Source organism: Excalfactoria chinensis, chromosome 1 (assembly GCF_039878825.1).
Source record: "Excalfactoria chinensis isolate bCotChi1 chromosome 1, bCotChi1.hap2, whole genome shotgun sequence".
NCBI lineage: Eukaryota > Metazoa > Chordata > Aves > Galliformes > Phasianidae > Excalfactoria > Excalfactoria chinensis.
This window is the reverse complement of record NC_092825.1, coordinates 13411100-13434308: the sequence shown is the minus strand read 5'-3', so window position 1 is coordinate 13434308 and position 23209 is coordinate 13411100. Positions and strand designations below refer to the sequence as shown.

General features: G+C 39.0%; 1 protein-coding gene across 3 annotated transcripts in view; it reads right to left on the bottom strand.

The window, feature by feature from the left end:
• Positions 1-3994: 3994 nt before the first annotated feature.
• Positions 3995-23209, bottom strand: part of DUS4L (dihydrouridine synthase 4 like) — a 35162-nt gene continuing 15947 nt past the window's right edge. For 2 of the 3 annotated variants that reach the window (XM_072350571.1, XM_072350578.1), the window contains exons 3-8: positions 21196-21296; positions 19946-20096; positions 15080-15215; positions 12589-12700; positions 6302-6402; positions 3998-4946 (exon numbers count right to left, since the gene is read on the bottom strand). In XM_072350571.1, coding sequence (XP_072206672.1) covers positions 4908-4946; positions 6302-6402; positions 12589-12700; positions 15080-15215; positions 19946-20096; positions 21196-21296 — 640 coding nt within the window. In that variant the 3' untranslated portion in view covers positions 3998-4907. Of the gene's footprint in view, positions 4947-6301; positions 6403-12588; positions 12701-15079; positions 15216-19945; positions 20097-21195; positions 21297-23209 lie in introns of all 3 variants that reach the window. The other variant, XM_072350586.1, reaches the window with a different exon arrangement.

The window sequence follows — 23209 nt, the reverse complement described above, 5'->3', positions numbered from 1 at the left end:
GAAGTGCAGTTATTTTATAAGTGATGAAACTGGGACTTTCAAAGAGAATCCAAATCAGACCCAACCAAACCAAAGCAGGAGTCGTGCTCTTGTCAGCATATGGATGAGCACCCTGTGGGACCACCAGGACACACACACAACTGAGGAGACTTCAAGAAAAAAATACCGTCTGTGTAACGCAATGTACTTACCCACGTTTGAAAACAAAACAAACTGAGGAAGATGATAAGGAATGAAACACTGCAGGATGTTCACTTCCTTTTACAGCTTCACAACTTCAGTGCTTTACTTCCTTTTTTTTTCCTCCCTCCTCAGCTTCAAATCTAAGTTTCCTAAACTCTCTTGTTCCCTGTATTACTCGCTACCATTTCTGAAACAATCTTGTTCGTCTTGGTCTAGTGAGAGGTGCCTGCCCATAGCAGGGGGCTTGGAACTAGATCTTGATGGTGTCTTCTGAACCAAACCCTTCTGTGATTCCATGGTCTGGTATTTGGTATATCAAGACAAGGACGGATGCGCAGCCAAGGCTCAATGGTCTGTTCCATTGAATCCATAACTCACAATGCCTGAACCATGTCTAGGGAAGAATCAAAGCCTATGGCTTTGCCCTTACTGACCAAGAGTAAGAGTCCCTTTTACTTGCTGCACCAGGTCTTTTCTGTACATCTCAAGCTCAGAAGTGAAGGATTAGGTTAGCGCCTTGCTGGCCAGCTCTGAGTTTCTTCCATGGCCACAGGAACAAGGGTTTGAACTTCAGGCTAAGAGAGACGCTGAACGTGGTATCACTTTTCAGGTGAGCAGCTATAAAGCTCTCTCACAAAACATGTTATCACCAAAAGTTTGCCTCTTCTGACTCTGTTTTTAACAAAAAGAATAAACCCAGTTAGGCTACACAGGCAGCCTGATCTCCAGCAGCTGAACAGCGGGAAGGATTTAACCTATGAACCCAAATCCTGCAGATGTTTTTATTACAGCTACAATCAGTGTCCAACTTCCTGATTTGTTTTTTGGAGATGCTTGCTATCTCCTCACCTCCAATAGACATACTAGCTCTAGTATCAAGCTCACCTCCATACCACACATGGCTTAGGCACCCGCTTCCCAAACATCAGTGTTCCCACATGTATTTGGGAATCTGGATACCCCAAACCTGGTTGGGTTGGTGTAGAGTAAGACCACCTTGGTAGCTTGAAGGGAATCCTCTGGCATAGAAACAACCATCCTTTAGGATTGCGGCACATTCCCCTTCCAAGAGGTGGAATAGCAATATTTTTTTAGGGCAGACATGCACTTGCAGATAACAGTAGGGTTTATCTATGGACTACAACTGTATTCAGGCCGATGGACACAAAATCAGAGGGACTCTCATTTTCCTCATATATATATATATATGAGGAATATACACACACACACACACACACACACACACACACACCTTACAATGCTTGGTTCTATTTGCAAAATTTTTCAAGAGAGAAATCAAAGTCTCACATTTTATCAGAGAAAATAAAACATTCCATGTTCTGTTTGAACTGGAGATGCTCAGTTCCAGAAATACATTTTTAGGCCTTATTCAATGGGGCAGAGCACTGGAGGACTGGAAGGACATAACTAGAAACTGATTTTCCATCGTTGTTTACAAACTAAATTTGGTGCTTCAAGGAACATTTGAGAACAGAGCAGTTGTGTAATACTTCTATAATTCCACATTTGGAAATACAAATGTTATTTTCAATGCTGAGCAAAACCAGAGTTTTCACCCTTCCAAACAAGCTGTGAAAGAAGTGTCTCTTCAGCGAGGACACGTAGCTAGTACTCATCACAGCAAGTACAGCTAACACCAGGACACATCTTAGGAAAGACTCTACACGTTTCATGTTTCTAAGCAAGGTAAACGAGCAGACATTTGTTGCAAAAATCCAGTTAACACCAAATGCATTCCTTAAGGGAAAAGCAGAGTTAAGTCTATTAATATTCGGGTCAGTTCTCAGGCACCCACCATGACCTCACTGCTTACTTGACTCAGCAGAAAAAAAAAAAAAAAAGGAATTTAGGAAAAAAACCTCAGAAACACAGAAGTAGTTTGATTCCATCAACAGCAGCAGAGAACTTTGTTAACTCTTTCCTACAAAACAGGCAAAGATTGACACCTTGGACCAAACTGCCTCAAAGTCTGAGGGTTAAAAGAGTGCCAGTTCAGTTTACTTTTTCCCAGTACATGACCTATAACTTAAAATACTGAAGACTAGAAAGTTTTACTTAAAATTAATAATAAAATCAATCCAAATTCCCACAGGTTCTGAACATTGATGAAATATTTTGAAACAAAGCACAGGCAAACTTCTGAAACACTTGCCAGCTACTGGAATTTCCAGATATATTATCTCAGCTCCTAGTTTTATAAAAGAAAAATACGTTTCAAGTGTTCCTTGGAAGAATATAGTTCTACAAAGTCCATAACACAAAATAATTCCCACTGAAATAACAAAAGATTTTATATAACAAGGCTGGGATGAGTTAGATCTCTAAGAGCTGAGCGTGTTACCCAACTTAGTCAAATGTGTATTACCATTCATAATAAAGATGACCACTCTATTACGTGACAGGGAAATCTGATAAAACTATACCAACAGACATGGCAGAAGAAATGACTAGAGACAAAGTAGAAAAGTCTGGGGCTTTAAGCAATGCTTAATCTTTACTTAGTGGAATATCTCCTATGGCATGATGTGCAAGGGACTTCTGTTTTGTTTACCCCCCCCAACAGCTGCCTCTACACACTCTCACTGAGCCAATCACTATCTTCCCATTAGGCAATAGGAAGTGCCAGGCTGAGGTATGTCATGTAATTACAAGGGTAGTACGAGTATCACATGCTGAACGCACACTGCACATTTAGAAATACTATGCACAATCTTCAGCTTCCATGAAAGTCAAACATACCACTAGGCATGCCTTCAAACTCCAGTAATGCCCTACAGCAAGAACTGAGAAGCATCTGATCTTTCTAGCTCAAGGTAAAGTATCGATAACATCAGTGCAAGTACAACCATTTTGTTCCATATTACTCTAAGATACACAATTATAGACAAAGAGTACACTTGATGATGTCTTTCATTTATATTACTAATTATCTACTTATAATACAGGAAGAAATGCTTGAATTTCAATGAGTAGATAACAATAAATAGCAAAACAAGTACTGTTTACTATTGCTTTCAGTCTAAAAAATCACTAGGTGATATGTGGGTGGATAGTGTTAATTCTGTTATTCAAAGCCCCACTTGATTATACATATAACACATATATATATACACACACATATACACACATTATCCTTACATAGAGAGTTTAATAGTGCATACATATGTGTGTGTGTGTATATGCACATAGAGATAATTTAAAGTATACAAGACTATCTATTGTAGAACCTAGAGAGAACTGATAGATCCACACACATTAGTGTTCGATATCCAGAACCAGTCTTCTGGGATGAAGCAGCATCACTTCCCAGGCTTCCAACCACAGCGTTTGGATCAGAATGCAAAATTAGGATAACGTTCTGTTAAATATTACAGCGCAATTGAAAAAAGTATATTAAACAAACAAGCAAGCAAACGTATAATGACGTCTCCAAAGATGTGGGAGAGGTGAGGTTGCTACTTCAAATCTGGGAAGTTTTTAAACAAACAAATCTGCAATTTCATAGAATCTCTCTAAATACTTTCTACACTACATCTGCAAGGTTGAACTATTTTTCTTTTAAGCATCCTTTCTCAGTATTCTACGATGCTTTGTAGTACTCAACATGCTGTTCGAAAATTCTATTTCCAGAGCAGTCCAAATTACCCCTATGAAGAAGGTGGCTGTATTTCCAGAAGCTCAGTATCACCAAGTTGGAAGTGCATTTCGTTCTTTGTGTATGGGCACAAGCACACATCTCTGGTAAGACAGCACACTGGGTGAGATTTACACGAATAAACTCACACTCACAAACTTCAGCAATCTCTTTAATATAACAAACATATCCAACAAAAAACTCAAAGTAACTTTCAGAATGCCAAAGAGGGCTTATGCAGAACAGTGCACATTTATTCTGAGGTATTGTATTCATGAAAATAAAACAAACAAACAAAAAACAAACACCCAAAACAACTACCCTCCAACATTTTAGAAGAATTTTCAGCAAGGCAAAAGCAGTTAGGTGGCAAGTACTGAGTAAGGATGTGTAAACAGTGTAATAATACAGAATATTAATAACAACCAATGCAAAAACTTTGGTTATGAAAACTGATGTAACCCCATAAACTGAAGAAAAATAAGCCAGAACAATGCAAAATATCACTTGTTAAAATATGCTCATCCATGCAGCTCAGTGAAAGTCAGAAGCTAGCAGGATTTAAAAATACTTTCCTTTATTTAGTTACTTTCTTTAGGTTGATCGTCATTCAGTTTTCCATGGAAAGAGAACGACTGATGAAAAGCTTCTTCAGTCCACTGGTGAGTTGAAGATCCCAACAAGGTGTTGCAAATGATGTCTGTTTAGGTAATTGTTTTTTATCATTCAGCGTGACATACGATCCCACTCAAATGTTACAAGCAAATGGTGCATTAATCTTTTACCATTTTGGAAGGTGAGAGCTTGGAGATCAGTTGCTCCAGGTGAAAGATTTTCATGTTTTAACAGTGACAAACTCCTTGCTAGACCTGGTGAGCCACTTAACATTTTATTTCAAACAAATAATATATTGGCAACCAAGATATATTAGTGGAATCAAGATTGTGACCAGCAGTGCACGTGCTTCTCAGAAAAATCAAGCTTTGTTTCAGATGCACATCAGGAGCCTAAGCAGCATGAGGCTTTCACACTGAAACAATTATACCAATGCCACCTGCCCGAGGCACACTTACAGGTCTTTCCTGTCTTCCACTTTACTTGAAGCGTTCTGAAAATAGATTAAAAAAAAAAGTCACATTTTATGTTTAGGAAGACATGATGGTAGATGCACTGTTTTGCCCCCTTGTAGTTGTATCTGCTTTGTTCACTATGCACTCTTCAAAGCTGCAGTCCTATCAATATCATCCCCATGTAACATGTGCTTCTGATCCTAATATATTAACAGCCAGGCAGCCTGCTTCTCCTCTGATCGCATTACAATTGAACTGTGCAGCAAACTAAGCAGTAAATGCTTTCTACTAGTAACTCTTAGGGATAAATCAGTTGCATCTACTGCACACTCAGTACCTCCTGTTCTTTCCAGTCAGAGGTAAACTCAAAACCATAAGGATGTGCACACCAGACCATAAAACTGTTAGAAATGCAGCAGGACTCCTACACAGGGAAGCACAAAGAGAGCACATAGATGGTGGTCTCAACTTTGGAACGCAAACTGATTGAGCAGTCCCTAAAGGACAGGATGAGGCAGGGAAAACAGCAGGGAGCTTCACACAATACAGAATTATAACCAGCTCAATTCTGCAATCTGATCAACTGATTTCTTAATACATGACCAACAAACCAAACCGCCCTCTTGCAAAACGGTCACCGGAATTCTAACATCAATGTATTTTCTCTCAAGGCCACTACTTGTAAACAGACTAACATTCACATTTACTGATCGATTTCAACCCAAATTAACAGGGTCAGGCAGATGTTCAGCAAGAAATATACAAACACCTCACAGACAAAAAGAACATGCAGGGTTCCCAGTTCTACCTGAATAATTACCATATTTGTTACAGATACTATTGCCATGCACATATGCAACCCTTATCAAACAGCTAATACGGTTTGAACTCATTAAACTTCTATTTTGTACTTCACTTTGACTTTTTATATTTGCCTGCTTTTAGCTTAGGCAGTTTCAGTTTTTTCCTTCTTGCATTGTAACAGCATTGCAACATTTATAATTCACTGTTGCAAAAGCATGTTTAAAGAGCAAACAAAACAAAATGACACCTATAAACCATGTATATACCACACACACCACCGCTATCATTTTCTCAGGAGCTTCAGTTTGGTCCAAAACCGAATCTTAGCTCTCAAAGGACATGAAAATAGGGTCTGTAGATGACCTGAGGTGCAAAGAAGAAAATGCGAATAGCTTTGCCATCCAGTTCTTTCACAACAAAATTTTACAATTCTTTATGTGTTTAATGAAGTTCAAGGAGTGCTTCCCATTTCAACTTTATGCTGTACCACAGGTTTTGGTAAATTCTTTGCATTGTAAATAGCTAACAAACAGAATTTCACAGCACAATTCAGAACACTGGGCTCACACGGTGAGCCAGAAACACCCACCTGAAGTCGTTCGTACTCTTTCATCAGATTGTCATATTCTCTTCTAAGGCCTTCAGACTGCTTCTTAACTGCTGCCACTTCATTATTTGCCTTGTGGAGAGCTGTAAAACATCAGGATTTGTGTTTTAATTATTAACTGTACTGCTGTAATTCGGAGCTCTGCTCACATGTCTGTGCTCCGCCATACTTGACAGCCCTTCCTTGTGAAGGTTGAAATTTAGAATGGAGCATCCCAGAAGGACACGGGAACAGATGAGGACAGGAAAGGGAAGGAAAATGACTTACATTCACAAATGGCAAATGATGGGGCTGCTGTATGAAAGGTAAAGGCAAAACCAGTAAACTTTTAAGAGGAATGAGAAAATGATGAGACTGTAGTCTTATGCCATACTGCAGGAGACAAAAAAAAAGGACCTACAAGATCATCTAGTCCAACTGTCCTCCCATTACTGTTGCTACCACAAGCCACTAAACCATCTCTTGTAGCTCTTCATCTAGACGCCAACAGTGTGCACAATCCTTTGCCTATGAGCTGCCTGAAAACAGACTGCTCTTCCCCAGAGACCTCCCACACACAGCAGCACTTCTCTGAAAGCCTGTTCTCAAAAGATGAAAAGCTACTAGATGTGCTTTCTGTAAGCACCTAGATACAAGAACTTCAGTATGAACTGTGTTTTACTTAGGGAGCTCACTCTTGATCCCTGAGACATTAGGACACAGACCCTGACCACTTTCCCACATGCAAAAAAGAAGATTCCTTTCCTCAGTCTTTTTTGTTTCTTCACTTATTAATTTGATGTTTAGATTAATAATAATAATAATAGTAATAAAAATTAAAAAATCAATCTGCAAAAGTTCTTCCAATAATATTAACTTCACTTACCTGAAATTCTGGTCTATCAGAGTTAATTACATTTAAGCTTATTGATTCTATCGTGGTCAAAAATTAATTCTGTACCCTTACATCACTCCTTTCACCTGACTTTGCACACAGATCCCTTTCATGCAATCTTGATGTCACCAATGCAAAAACCTTTTTCTAACGATCTCAGTATTTGGAATTAACAATGATTTCCACATAGCCAGTACGTGAAAATCGTATCGTATTTACTCCATTTGATCTTCTCTCCATTCTTGCTACTATTTAAAGTACTGATAGTAAAATTTAGAAATCACTCTGAAGTGAACATGTAACAAATTGTTAAGATTCTGATTTTTAAGTTGTAGGCAAAAAGCACATCCATATAGAATTTCACCTCTGCTACATTTGCCTTTGAGGCTATGTTTGTTCAGTTACTGTACAAAATATTCAGTTTCTGAAGAGGACAACTACTGACTAATGCTACTTAGCTGTTTATAAGCAGCAGAATAGTACTTTAGTTGCAACCAAAAACAACTGTATCATTAAAGTATGAACAAAATGTCTAAAAATATCTGCAAATCAAGAAAACAAACAAGCCAGTACCGTGCTTCAATGTTTTGACCAAAACAGATGTGTGACAGGAACAACTCACCTAACCCCAGAAGAACAAAGAGCAAAGAGCAGACTGTCCTTTCCACCTGTGTTGGCTATGGATAAGAAAGCCAGCCTGCTGGGTGACATTCTTAATGTAGCCCACCTACATTCTTAATCTCCTCTGCCTCAAGCATCCCCAGGGACTGGACTCTGTGGACGCAATAAAATGGAGTGCCATGTCTTTGACAACGTGAATTCTCCATCACGCCAACTTTTCTGGATGTCTTTTTGTCAAGCAACTGAGGCTTTCCATACACAGCTGCTCCACTATTCTGCCAAGACATGAACACTGCACTACAGCTATATCCATGATACAGGTACACTGTTTGCCATAAGGATTGCTTCAGAGGAACACCCAACCCACCATAAAACAGAAAATACTTTGTTTGCATAATACAGCCAGTTATTATTTCCAGCTTCCATCTGACCTGTTGATTTGCCTCACAGGAGCCAGAGCAGCTGGACTGGCAGCAAGCAAAACTCAACAGCTGACTGTTCCTACCAAGCAAATATACGAGGAGGTATAAGTGTAAGCTCCTACGTTAACGTGACTAGAGAAATAGTCACTAAGCCTTTGTATAAAGAAAACCATAATTGCTGTATGCAGCACCATCTCTTTGAGTCATCAGGTATAAATATTTCTTGATGTGACAGTATGCAGTGGCTCTCATAGTTACAATTTCATGGTTGTAAAAGGTAAAATTAAGTAAAGCAGACTTTGTCCCTAAGCATTCCTCTGCCATCAGCTCAATAAAAGGTGACCGCAGCCAAATAATTCAGTTCACTGCCCCCTATCTCCTCTTCCCACCTTACAAAGGAAAGCTGGCAAAGGGCGATTGTTTTTGTGTCTGTTTATAAGAACTTGAGCGGTGCTTCAGTGAAGCTCAACACATACGCTGTTCTCCCTTATGTCACCAGCCTGCCTGACAACATGAAGGCCAAGCTGAATCTGCACCAGTGGCAACAAGTTCCATGATATACATTCACAATGTGTATATTAATGACTTCTTCCAACAATCTTCATGTTGTAGGTCTTTACATACATATTTTCTAGAATAGTCTAGCATAGTTTAAAAACTATTTCAAAACCAAATGTCCACACATATACTCTTGTTCTCTTCTGTCTCCTCCAGCACAACACAACCTAGGAACAGAAGCACCCGTGACACATCCTGTGCACAAAACAAACCTCATTAAAGGATACACAGGAGTTTTACCAGAATTTTCTCCTGCCCCCATTGTATGTCTGGAACAACAATGCACATAAAGAAAGAGTATTTTCAGGAAATAGGTACCATTGAACTTCAACTAAATGAGTGAAATCCTAATGGTAACGAACTAGTCAAGATTCTGACATCAGCTCTGCTCCGCTGCAAGTCCAAATCAATACCAGTTGTTCTGTATGAATTTCTGCTGTGTAAACAAGGTGGAAGCCTTTACCATACACTAGAACAGCATCACCAAAAAGATGACCTGAGATAGCAGAAAAATGAAATAATACAGCATTGCAGAAGTCTCCCACTTGCCCAAAGGGTCCCAATAGTTACAAACAGGCATTTCAAACATGAGCGTTCCCACAGCTGTGAGTGAGGAAACAAAGTTAACGCACTCAAAGTCCCATTCATGACCTCAGCCGAAGGATAGCTGTCAGGATAGCTACTTTGCGAAGCTTCTCTTAATTCTATCCTCATCTTCAATTGGTGATGGTTTATTCTGTTATAACTTCTTGGATCAATTTCAGTACTAACCAAATGAAACAAAGCAGCATACCAATACTCACATGGACTACATTTGTCACAATTAGCATTTTGGATATATGAACACCACGGTAATGTCACAATTCAACAACAAAAAAACCAAAATGCACAATATAGTTACCTATTACTGTCCAATATTGCATCATCCTTCCCTTTCCCAGAAAAATCCCACAGGGTTGACATCAGCAGCTACAAACAGCTTTCAACTATCTCAGTGTTTTGTTAGAAATTTAGCTAATGTGTAGCAGGAAAAATATTCTCACCTCTGCACTGAACAGTGCTAGAATTACTCACTTTTAGATATCCTTGAGACACTTTTTGTAACAGACATTTATCAGTAAAACACCATCTCAAAGTTATTAAGAAGTCAAGTCATTACACGTCTAGGTATGCTAAAAATGGATTTAGGCTGTTACAAGTGCTGGTGCCACTGCTGGGTGCCTATAAAGCCACCAGCATGTGGGTCTGCAATAAAGGAGAGAAAACCTACCCTTTTCTCCTTCACTTTGAAGAGAGAAAAAGGCCTCAATGAGGATAAGAAAATTAATTTTGAAAATATAACAAAACTGGCTGAAATCTTTGACAGCTCATTCCAATCTTCCTTCACAATTTAGTAAATTCACTGCTCAGTCTCCTTGCCTTGTACTTTTACTTCTCCACCTGTCCAGAACACATGAGGTTGCAAAAAGTTTAGGACTTCTTTTGTGGTTAACTGAACAAAACATAAAAGGCAGATTGCACTTCCCATAGAAGGTAAGAAGCTGAAGAACTGTAGATGAATCTAGTTGAAGTTTCTAACATGTACTGCCTATGCTACAGTTTCACTCAGAATTTCAGGAAGGGAGACACGCAGCCTTTTCTTTGCCAAAAGCTACAAAGAACATTTTTCAAAACCTTACAGAAAATTTATCTCTCCCTTCAAGCCACAGCACTAATCTGTTGCTAAACTGATGACTACTAAGTACTGCTCCACTGAGGCACCCCCTACCTCTCAATCCTACTATAAAGTGGTGAATCATCCTATCACCACATGTAAGTAGGTTTACAAATGTACCAAACCAGACAAATGGATATTTGAGACTACTGAATGAAAACCCAAACTTCTGACTCTTACCAATGTTACAGCAGGAAATTTTATTTATTTATTTATTTTTAATTAGTTTTGTTCTGTTTCAAACCTACCTGCCATCTATATTCTTAATCTCCTCCTCAAATGTCCCCAGAACTTCAGGAACTAGACTTTGTGGACTCGGGAAAGGTTATGTTTCAGTCATGCTCAACAGCATGCAAAAAATTGAAAAGCTTGTTTTATTTCTTTGTAACAATCCCAACTTTGACTTTATGTAAAGCATTTCTCACATTTAGCGAGCATAAAACTCAACATTTGCCTGCTCAACTGGAGAAGTTTCAAAAGAAAACAGTAGGTTCAACTGACATGCAGAGTAATGCTCCATTGAAAGCTGTGTCTACAGATGCGTTCAGTGTTTGTTATCAAATACTTCTAGTTTGTTGGATATCAGTTCGCTCAAAATAAGGTATATGAAAACTTAAAGAAACCTAAGATAGACACAGCCCCACACCATCTAGCTGATGATGGCAATTAATGTAACCATGGGATTTTCTGTTTGAGGTTTTGGCTACAAAAGGTGGTGGCAACAGGAAAAGGGCTGTAAATGTTTCTCGATTCATTAAGATCTTCTCCCCTACTTATCTCCCCCCAACAAAGACTCAAGCATGCCTTAATTTATATATATATTTTGGTAGACAACAGCCTGCAGAGAGAATGCAGCTAAAGCAGCATGTGGTAAATGTATTTATTCCTCCACTTTCTCAAGTGCTACCGACTGAAAAGCTTACATTATATTAGTGTTACATACCATCAGATAGTTTAAAGAAAACACACACATCTAGGTTTTTCATTGATCCTGTCACTCCAAAGGTAGCTTTCCTAAATTCTATAAGAAAACAGCAGGAGAGGGAAAACCCACAATCAAACTCTGCCTGGGAATGTGAATTAATGAGACTTTCTGTTTAGAAATTCTTGCTGCTTCAAGCCTAGCTGAAAACAGCTGCTCTGTTCTTGTTTGCCTTCCCAGTGGACAACAGAAAGGATTTCACACAATATTTGGCGTTGCTATTTTTGCAGCTTCGTAGCAGCACCATGCAATATGAAAGGAGAACTGTGTTTTGATGACAATGTGCTATCCGGTGCCATGAAAATCTGTGTTTTGTAATAGCCTGCATATCTGATTAGTGCTTACAAGACAGCAGGCAGTGTTATCTCAAAAACACTAATTTCAGATGAGTAGATGTTCATAAGCCTAGACAAATCCAAACAGGACAGACCTAAACAGGTAAAATCTGCTCTGTTTCAACTTGGACTGCCACGAAAGCAGTTTTGACAAGCTAAACACAGAAACTCCTAATATGCGTCATGATATAAACTGCAAGAAATGCTTCCTACTAGACTTGAAAAGGATTAAAAAAAAATCAGAAATGCTAACACCTCTACTGCATGAGATAGAGACATTGAAAATACAACTTAAAGACTTCTCTGCAACTTGGCTTAAAACCTGCTCCATACAAAAAAACCCAAACAAACCAAAAACCACAACCATATACTTCTTCATTTTATATATAGAGGTTAGTCGTTACATGACATGAAAGATAAGTCTGATGCCTGCAGAAACTTGCTGTTTATTCTGGATCTTCACCAATGAGATTTAGGGGATAAGTTAACACCATTAAAATGTATCAGTTCCATTTGTTTATAGTTACAATTTAACTAAGGTGCTCAAATCATATCACTAACATTTTCATAATGAAAACATCTCCTATAACATGGTGGTGGTGTCGGTGTATTTTTCCAGTCCCTTATCAAATGTAAAGAAATCCCAGACCAAGAGTTTGTACACAGTGTATAGTTAATGCAATACCAAGACTATATTTTTTCACCTCTAGTGTTGAAAAGATCTTTTCTTTATTCTCAGAAATAAGTCCGACCCAATACTTACCATTTGATGTCTTCTGTAATTCTGCTTTCAGCTGTCCAATTTCCTTCCTCAATTTTCCATTAGTTGTTTCCACCGCCTCTTTGTTTTCACCGCTTCCTTTTTCATTCAGGGCCTATTAAAATCCATAGATGCTGCTGTTAGTTCTGGTTAAGTTAGTTGTGTATTAATGACAAACTACCAGAGAAAGTCAGCCTTGATCTTGCAAAGCAACAAGTTTTATCAAATGTTAATGTAACGGGCAGACACCCACTCATTCCAGGGAAATAAAAACCAAACAAATAAGAAAGGAAAAAAAAAACAAACAAACCAACAACAGGAAGAAAAATTGTTCAGTATTTAAAGCTGATATCAAGCCTTGTTCTATACGTATGCACAGGTACAGCATCATCTCCCAGGTAAAAGTAGCTGGTATCTCTGCAACTTCTGTGTAGTTTATAAAAGGCTTTACGAAAAGACATACCAGGAATGCGCATGAGAGGACAGTGTCATGCTTATGTGCAATCTGTTCTTATAATTAAGTTATCCTGTTTTATATGTCACAAATCCATCATCTTAGGTTCATAGCTACTGTTTTAATCTTCAGAATACCTCAACACCCACAATAGATTTTCACTGAAATTCAAGTAATAACTAAGAAAGGATTCAAGAAAAGCCCTGTAAGTACTAGACACAAGAGCAGTATACTCCCTGTACTCTCAAAATGTTAGCACTGCTATAATTCTGTATGCTCTTATCACTAAATCACCTACACCAATTCCTTAAAGTATTACACATTAAGAATTAGACTCCTTAATTGGACTCTTTGCCCGTATTGCTTCCAGTAGCATCACCTTTGTTACCAAAATAGCAAAAAACAGTTGTAAATCCTTAAAGGGATTCCATTTGGCTGCCAGTAACAACACTATAGTCATTTATTACGAGGCCTCATATTGCTTTCTATACTTTGCTCTCACCTCTTTCTATTAGTACAGTTATTTCTATCGACTTTTGTCTCAAGTCCTGTGCTTCATGGAACTTCTAAAAAGGATACAGCACGAACCTGGTGAACTAGGCTGCACAGTATTTACACTCAAAGCCAGAGTGCCTTACATATAACTGCTTGTTCCTCTCTCTGAAGGCAGAACAAAGCACATTTGTAAATGAACACAAATGCAGAGGGCCAAGCCACAGAGGAACTTACACCATATGAGGTTATTAAAACAAAACAAAAACCCAATGAAATTCTCAACATTTCCAGCACAATGGAGACCCAGCTACAGCATGGTGGTTGTAACTGTGGATACCACTGCTTTTGCAAATCATGAAACCAAAAACACAAATAGAAACGGACAGGAATGCAGTTTCCAGTTTCTGGCTATCACTTACAAGCAGCAAAGAGAATGTGTTGCTTGGGAAACACACTTAAGAGTGAAGGCAGAACAAAAAGAGGACTTTTGGCCAAATCCCAGCAGGGATTTGAGGAAAAAGTGTACCAGGATGCAGCAAACAGACAAGTTCCAAGGCTATGGGTGGGAGTCTGGACCATTCTGACAGAATACCAGACTCAAAGATTTTGGAATCATTTGATACTTGAGAAATATGTCACCCACACTCCAGTGATTCTTGTTTCACAATACATCTCAAACACCCTTGTTTTGTATCTTTCTAGTACCTTTTACCCACAGACTGTTCCCTTTGATTTATTACAAAAAAAGCCAAGAAAATCCCAGCACTCTTAAACACAACTCCAGATAAGAGTGGAAGGAAACCAATATATACCTGCTGTGACTTTTGAGAACATGCCATATTTAAGAATGCTGTATGAATCTCCCTATCTTGGATATCTATAATTTATAGTTCACTCTCTTTGAACTATAGTCACAGTAGCCAATGACAAGACTCCATACATCTGGACAGACATCTGTTGACCTCCCTTCCTGTATACAATCGTATACCAAACCACAACAGACAAACCATAGCTTACTATTCTCCAGTCTTATGAAAAAAAAGGTGAAGTGTTTTTGGTCAATTGGTGGGTTGTTGTTTTTTGTTGTTTTTTTTAAGTCACAAATGTTTGGTACTGTTTTCATTAATAATACAGCAGTACTCTACTGAAAAAGCTAGACAAGACAGCTCAGAGCAAGTCCTGTTCAGAAGAAACAGCACCGGAACAGCTACACTGAAGGCTTCTCTGTGCTGGACTGTCACAGCCCTGATCTAAACGGCCTGACCTGAAGTCCTCTACTTTACTGAGATTAAACTCAGAGATACTTTAATAGTATTACTACTTTGACAAAATTCATACTGGAAAGACAGAGCTTCCTTCCTTCCTTCATTTACGTGGATTACTGCAGTTTCCTACTGAAATTTCTATTCAGTATTCTGAACTGCATATGGTAAGAAGGCTGTTCTTCCTTTGTCCACCAGAAAGAAAAATTCAGTAGCAAATCATCTCCAGCTTATTTTGTACTACTGTGTGCGTAAGAAATAACTGAAAATGTTTAAAAGATACCTCCTGTAGCCTCTCATTCTCAGCCATGTATTTTTTGGCTGCTTCAGTCGCGTCGTTTACTTGCGTTTCCAGAGCGGCATGAGATGCCATGCCTTTTGCCAACTGAGTAAGAAGGGTAACAGTACGTCTCAAAACACTGGTGAAGAAACACAGTGAACAGCACAGTAATTTACAGTACAAATTGAAAACAAAACAAAAAAAACAAAGCATCAACAAAACAAACCCAATACACAAAAAGAACAACCCCATTTGTCTCTATTTTAGCATTAGATGTGAAAACATCTACTTAAAGCACCTGAAGGAAAAAAAAAACAGGTCCAAAGATAGTAGCAGTGAGGTAAGCAATTGAAAAGGTATTAATTCATTGACAATCCGTTTTAACCTGATAAAGGAATCTTCCTCTCATTCCCAAAACCACACCTATTAGGAGGTCAGAGGCTTACTTGCTTAAAGGCTGAAATATGCTTACATGCCTTTGTGTTTTAAACACGATTAATCTCTGAATACAAGATCCAAGCAGTATGTATGGCCATAAGTATAATTTAAATTTAAACAAACAAACAAAAAAACCCACAGGTCTTTTATAAAAGGCCTTACAATAAAATACTGTCAAGTTTATTCTTAGCTCTCACACCCACTTTGAATCAAGGAAAGGCCAAAGCAATACTAAATTCATTCCCGTAATATGACTATACAGATGCTTTAAAAAAAAAAAAAGATAAAATTGAAAATCCTAATAATTTATTTTTTCACAACTGAAATCATATTAATAGACTTGTTAACTCACAAGGTAGGCCCTTCCCAATTTTTACATTGAAAGCTCATTTTCTTACTTTTTTTGGTTTTAATAATAAGTTAAGGCTCCCACGTCATTGTATTCCAAGATGTAGCAACCAAAAGTCAGTAAAACATCCTGACTAAAACAGAGTCACTGTATCACGTAGGTTGGAAAAGCCCTCAACAGGTCATCCTGACTGAGGACCTGCCCAAAGAAAACAGAGCAGACTGCTCAGGGCCTTGTCCAGTTGAGTTCCCACCATCTCCGAGGACAGACATTTGGCAGAACTTCGTAGTATTTGCCCATTCTGAACAGCAGAAAAATACTTCTTAATCAGAAGCTCAAGGTTTCAGTCTGTGCCTGCTGCCTCCTGACATTCCGATGTGGGTCAACAAGAAAAGCTAGCTTCATCTTCTCAGCAATCTCCCACAAGATAGCTGTTCAAACCCAAACAGTCTTTGCCTCAACTTCTGTTTTCAAAGGCTGAAGACAAGCAACCGTGGCCTCACCTTTTATGTCACACTTCAGTGCCCGACATTCTTGGTGCCAGTATCAATGTTTCATAAAGGAGAGCCAAAACCAGACATGGTCCTGCAACAGTAGTCCCACATGCACCAGATAGGGATAAACAATCATTTCTCTTCAACTGCTGGCTACACCCTTGCTATTACAGCTCAATACATGATGGACAGCCCACCAGGACTCCCAGGTCCTTTCCTGCAAAGATGCTTTTTACCCTGCCAGTTAGCCTCCAGACTGCATGTTGCAAGTGGTTATTCTACCAGAGGTAGTACTTTCCATCTGCCTTCGTTTGACAACATGAGGTTTCTGTCAGCTTAGTCCTCCAGCCTGTGTAGCTTTCTGAATAGCAGCACTGCTCACCGAGATGTCCACCACTCAGGTTTGGACTTCTACAGTCTGCAGACTTGTTGGAAGCACACTTCAACTCATCACTTGAGTTGTCAGCATGTTCATTAAATGCTACTGGGTCCAGCAGCAATCCCAGAGAGACACCACTTAGAATATGCAATACCAATTGAATTCCTTTGAGTCCAAGACCCAGTGAACTTCCCAAATGCCTTTTTCTGTGCTTCTCCAGGCCATCCTTCTCCAACTTCACTATCAGGATACAAAAAGAAACTACATGTGTAACTCTAGCAATGCCTTTGACATTATGTGCTCTGTCATTCATCCGCATAGACAGTGATCTAGTCACAGAAGGCAACAGGAATGATTGGGCACGATCTCTCATTAAACCTGAACTGGTTGTTTCCAGCCACTGAATTCACTCAAGTTCTCCCCAGCCATACCTCCCAAAAGGCTAAAAAAAATAATAAGTAAAATAAAAAGTAGGAGGGCAGACAGCAGACCTTATCAGCAAGAAACAAAACAAAGTAAGGCTGGTAATGAGATACTCGGTGCCTCACTCTTTCCACCATCCTTTGTAATTCATTCCCTTGTCCCACTGAGCAGTGGGCCTATGTGTTCTTTAGCTTTCTTTGCATCCTCAACCCTCCACATCCCTCTCTGGTTTCAATTGCAGCTGAGCTTTAGCTTTCCTATTGCTATCCCTGCATAATTAAGCAGTGTTTTCTGTACCTGTCTTAGGTAGCCCACCTCACTTTCACATTTTGTTTACTTCTCTTTTCATACCCCAGATGAATCTGGCTATCACTGCTAATCCAGCCGAGCCTTCTGCCTTGTTTACTTGGCTTTGTGTGCAATGGATTTGTCTGTTCTTTTCTTCCAAGGAAGCCATCCTTGAAAAATCCATCAGCTCTCCTGAGCATCTATCTTCTACAACAGTCTACCATTGGGTAACGCTGAGAAGATCCTCAAATATGCCAAAACCTGTTCTCCTGAAGTCCAGGACTGAAATTCCACTATTTTTGTTTTGTGAATGCAAACTTTACAACCTCACAGTCACTCCATCAATAGCTGGCCCTGTCATCTTCAACCAGTCTTTACCTGATTGTGAACAACAGACTATCATTAGAGTTCTTTCTGCCATCAACTATTTGTACTAAGAAACTGTCTTCAACACATCTTGGAAAACAGAAATCTCCTGGATTGTCCACACCTGGCCCTATTGCCCTTCCAGGAGGAACAAGAGTGACTCAAACTCTCTTCTTAACTACCAGGACTTGCAATCATCAGTCATCCTCTTAAGGAATGCCTGCTTAAGAAAGACAAGTAGTTGAAGCCAACTACAACAGATATTTGATAACATTACCTGTCTTGCTCTGTCCTCTATTCCTTACCACTGAATGGCTTATCACCACTCCCAAGGCAAGGCTTCTCGTGTACCTACCAATTCCTCTGCAAAATGGAATGCCTCCTCTCCCCTGTTCTGTTTTTTCCTGCCTGTACCCATCCATTTCAGCACTCCAATCATATAAGCTATCCCACAGTGTCTTTGTAATCTCAGTGCAGGCATAGAAAATATGCACATCCATCCTAGCAAGGGAGCATGAGAAACAGAAAATCCTTGACTGCACGTAACCACTGCTCAGCAAGAACTAAAATATCGTGTTAGTGATTTTATTCTATCCTAAATCCAAAATACGGCACCAGACCAGCTACTTGGAAGTGAATTAACTCTATCCAGCCAAGCCCAGGACACTCTGCAACTGCGCACAAACTTGTAAATACTTCTTTTGTTTCCCATGTTGTACACATTTTTGTGCTGCTTTTGCAGGGGGAGCATGAGAGCCTTATCCACTGTCCATTAACATACACAAAATAAGTCTACTATCACAAGTCATTTGCTCTAGCTACTACTGAAGTCTTCTAAATCTTTGTGAAAGGACAGTAGTCCACAAAAGCCCATTAGCATGCTTCCAGCATAGAATTTTTATCCACAGTTTTAAATAATTCGGGTCATCAGACAGATTTTCTTCCTTGAAAGAAAAGTGAGAGCACAATCCTGGGAGACCATCTTCCAGCTCTAGTATAGGACACAGCCCAACCATTCCTTTCTTGGAGCAGAGGTCAGAAACATGTTTGTGCACATTTACTTAACCCTTCTGCAGAAGAACACGGTGCATTTCTATTGCTGTTGTGCAAGGCAACAAATGACTTTTTTTTCTTTTTTTCATTTTTTGTACTTCAGTTTTGTATATTTTCCTTGAAGTCCCTTCACACACAGTGCTCCTCACAATTGTCCAGGTAACAAGACAGCCACACTGGTGGAACAAGTCGATCACGTTCCAGGCATTTTCTTATTCTGTGTTCCTCTTTTAGATCTGGGAAACGACAGGCAACTCACTGAAAGAAGATGGCCAGCATTCTTTGTTCAATGTCACCATATAATGTAGAACTAGGAAAACTTCTGACCATATTCCTATTCATTCACATTGTTTGTTCAATTAGTCCACACCCTCATTGTCCAGCTGAGAAGATCTGCAGGTTGTCATGCGAAGAACTGCAGGTACTCCCGGTTGCTATCAGCAGTTAGAAGTTGTCCTTTCTGTTATCCCGTGCTACTAGCTGTATTTAAGAAACCTCGAAAGAATACCAAGCTTAAGGTCATAATATTCTATTAAATCAGCTGCCATAAAGTGTTTGCTTGATCTGAAACAATATCCAAAACTCTCTTTGAAAGTTAGAGAATTATACTATAGTTCCTACCTACGAAATTTAGTTGAAGTCAGATTCAAGTTTTCCTTCTTAACAGAGCAACATGAAATTGTACCGGCTTGCAACGTATCAAAATTGCTTCAACAGTGCTTTAGTTTTTGAACCCTTTATTCCCAGCTAATTTTTTTGGAGAAAGCAAAACACAGAGCAAAGGTATAATGAAGGAAATTAGTTTTTCCTGAAGAAATTTCTGCAAAAATACATGTTTTCTTAAGCATTCCGAGCCTGACTTATGTGCTGCTCACACATTCTTCCAGTATTCAGACATTGTACATTACATCCTCTGATCTCAACTGCCACATAGGCAATCTGCTTGCATTTACTTCTTCTAATTCCTCAAAGTCAGCCTTTTAATAATATTTTGGTTGCATTACTTTGTGCAATAGCTCTCATAAGATATGTGATATATAGAAATCATGTATGCAGACAATATAAAGCGTCATACTTACAGCCACAGAAACAAGGAAAAACCTGAGATATAAAGGTTTCTTTGTGACCGGAAGAGTTTCATTTGAATATGATCAATGGCATTGGCATTGACATTTGCAACCTTCTCATTCACCTGAATGGCTGAGTACTTTCTAACTTCTCTAACAGCATCTGTAAACAAAAACAGACTGTTCTTAGCCACATCCCTGGGTATGTATTCACAATAAACTAAGCATAAGAACTAGAAATATTTGGACATTTTGATCATCAAAGAGTAACATCAGTTATGTTATCCATAAAGCTTAAAGACAAATCTTGAGAAATCACAGAAGCAATAACACATTTCCAGAGCAATGACAAATCACTGACCAAAACACACTTGAACAGTTATTACCAACATCTATATCCAGATACCAGGAACCTGGACACCGCTTTATCCCAAATCTAGCTTTCCTCAAAAATCAGTGACCACTACCAACTCAAAAAGCAAGCTTTAATCAAAGTTTCCAACTGGAGATCAAAGAGAGAAAATTAATTTCATCATTATTTGATCTTCAGACATTCATTGAAATACCTACTTTGAGAGACTATAAACTGTTTGCGTTTCACTACTTTGATTATTATTAGGAATATGTTATTGCAGCTTAGTCTGCTTTCTTCACACAGAAACATGCATATGTACTCCTTCACCAGTAGCCAGGAATTAAACAGCATTTTAACTGTAAGGCAGTGGAAACAACTCCCTCCTATCTGTGTGGAAAGAATTATTTCTATCACAGAAATAAGTGAAATACTTCATACACAAAGCAGTCAGCAGTCATCATTCAAGCATCACTAAGCTTTATTCCTACATATGCTCCAACAAATGTAGTCAACAACTGTATCTGCGCTGAACATAAGTATTCAAATAGCTCAGTGCTTTGATGTTTTCTTCTGGTGCATTACTTCAACAGCAGCCAAGAGAAAGAGTGCCATCTACTGCAGGCTGAGCAGTCCAGCCAAACAGACATCTTGCGTAACTAACACCCTGTGTAAGAAAACGAAACCAAGCAGCAGCCTACACCAAACCATTTTTGCTCCTCATTTACTACTTTGCCACTGCATCTGAATTCCCAATAAGAACACAGTACAAGATCTCTTTCATTCTAGTGGGGAGTTTCTAAAGAAATTAGCTGGGTTACAGTAGGCTTGAATCTTCTCAACTAACTGCCATGAACTCCAAATACTAGCTATTTTTTTCTAGTTTATTAGAAAAGTATTTAACACTTACCAAGAAACAAGATGATCAGTAGAACTATTATTGTAAGGAACATTTTGTTCCAAAAGACAGCCATTTTGCTCCATAGAGGAATCATAAAAATCTTCTGCCATCTGCAAAACAACATAGTTATTCAAAATCATTAAACGCTAGAAGTATAACAGCCCCACAGAATAGAGCCTCATTATTGATATGAGACTTAAGAAAGCTCTCTAAATAGCCATTTGAATCACCATATAACAACAAAAGCCCCAAACCAACAACCCTCCATGAATTAAGATTGCTTCTACCATCTTTCAGAGGGCTCCTATTTTATACTGAGGAGTCTGAATAATTATAAAGTAGGATTGATATCAAAGTCTAACTTGCAGATGACAAAAAATTGACAAGTCACGCATTTCTATTTTGTCAATAACTTCTTTGAAGAGCATGAATTTGTCAGCTAACAATCAGCCTCAGACAGGAAGAGGCCTAAGGACGGTGAAGACCACTTTTCTTTAAACAATCGTCTCTTCAGTACCATTTTATGGAGCAAGCTGTGAGAATTCACACTTATAGCACAAGTAACTTAGAACCCAAAAGAAATAACAACAGTTCAGCTGTGCTACAGGTTAGAATGCGATTCTGCAGGTTAGTATCAGTGCTACCGTACTGACAGGTGCTACAGTAAAGTAATACCTACTTATGCCATAAGGCTGGTAAGGCAGGTATGCTAGTCACCATTTGATCAATTAGGTAGATTCTCCAACTTTTGTTAAGTTTATTTATGTTCTCCAACAACTGTTAAAATTCATCCTCCAACAAAGCAGTTTTCTACCTACTGAGAATGTAATCACCCCCAACCACGTTCCGCACTAAAAAGAATTAAAATATTTTATCATTCTGTGTGCAAAAACCCTGTTTGTGCCATTCAGTGTAACCCAAAATCTTCACAGCAGGCAGCTGTAGCTTACATCAACCACAAAGCTTACTGTAATTAAGCCAAGTTACAACTCTAATGAAACCTATTTGCTAACTCCTTACATGTGAATCTCCAAGCCTCATACCCTATGATTCTGATGCATGCACATTAGACCAAATATACTGCCAAGTTATACTAATGCTAAAAATTAGATCTCTTTACTGCAAAGTCTTCCTGTATTTTCACGCTCATTTTTCCTCAACAGGGAACATTAATGTTTATTAATGCAGTACTGCCTTTGGCAGCAGAAATCACACAGATATACTTCCAAATTACAATCCTGCCCACCAGCACAATGTTAACAACCAAGTGTCAGTACAGCCCTGTCTTACTGAATGCATGCACTTCTATACTGACAAGTTACTAATTTCCAGGAACTTAGCCTGAGAACCAGGAAATCAAAACTTGAAAGAGCTGCAGTTTCACATCTCTGACTGTGCACGCATTACCCTCAGGACCAAACCAGCTCTCAAGGCCACCAAGATGCATAAGGCAGAACTGCTGTCCTCTAGTACTATCACAACAGCTAAACCCAGCCCTTAATTCTACAGGATTCCTGTGACAGTTTTGTTAACAAGGTAATAGACCACGTCACAAAGATACGCTATTTCATCCTTTCAGAAACCCCTGTTTGAAAGAATAACTGAATGTTACAAACCAAACATAAATATCTATTCGTAACACTGCAGATTATGCATTTGCTTTTCAGCTTCGAAGATCAGATCCAGGCCTCATCTATGTCGTAAGCGAAACCTGTTTCAATACTGCCAACATACCCTGCATGTGTCATCAGCCTAAATGAAGTCTTGCAGCTTGTTTCCTCACACAAGCCATTGTTGTTAGTAATCTGATTACAGCTCCCATCATGCTTTTCCCCTCTTACAGCTGGACCTTAGACTCAGAAACAACAGAAAACATGGGAACTCTGCAATCTGTACTGAAACACACTGAACTCCTCATAAGCTGTGACACTGGCTGCAGGGGATTCAGCCCTGGCCAGGACCCTCCCGCAGGTGTAAGCGATGACATTCTGACTCTGCACCCCACAGTGTTTTGGTTTAGGTT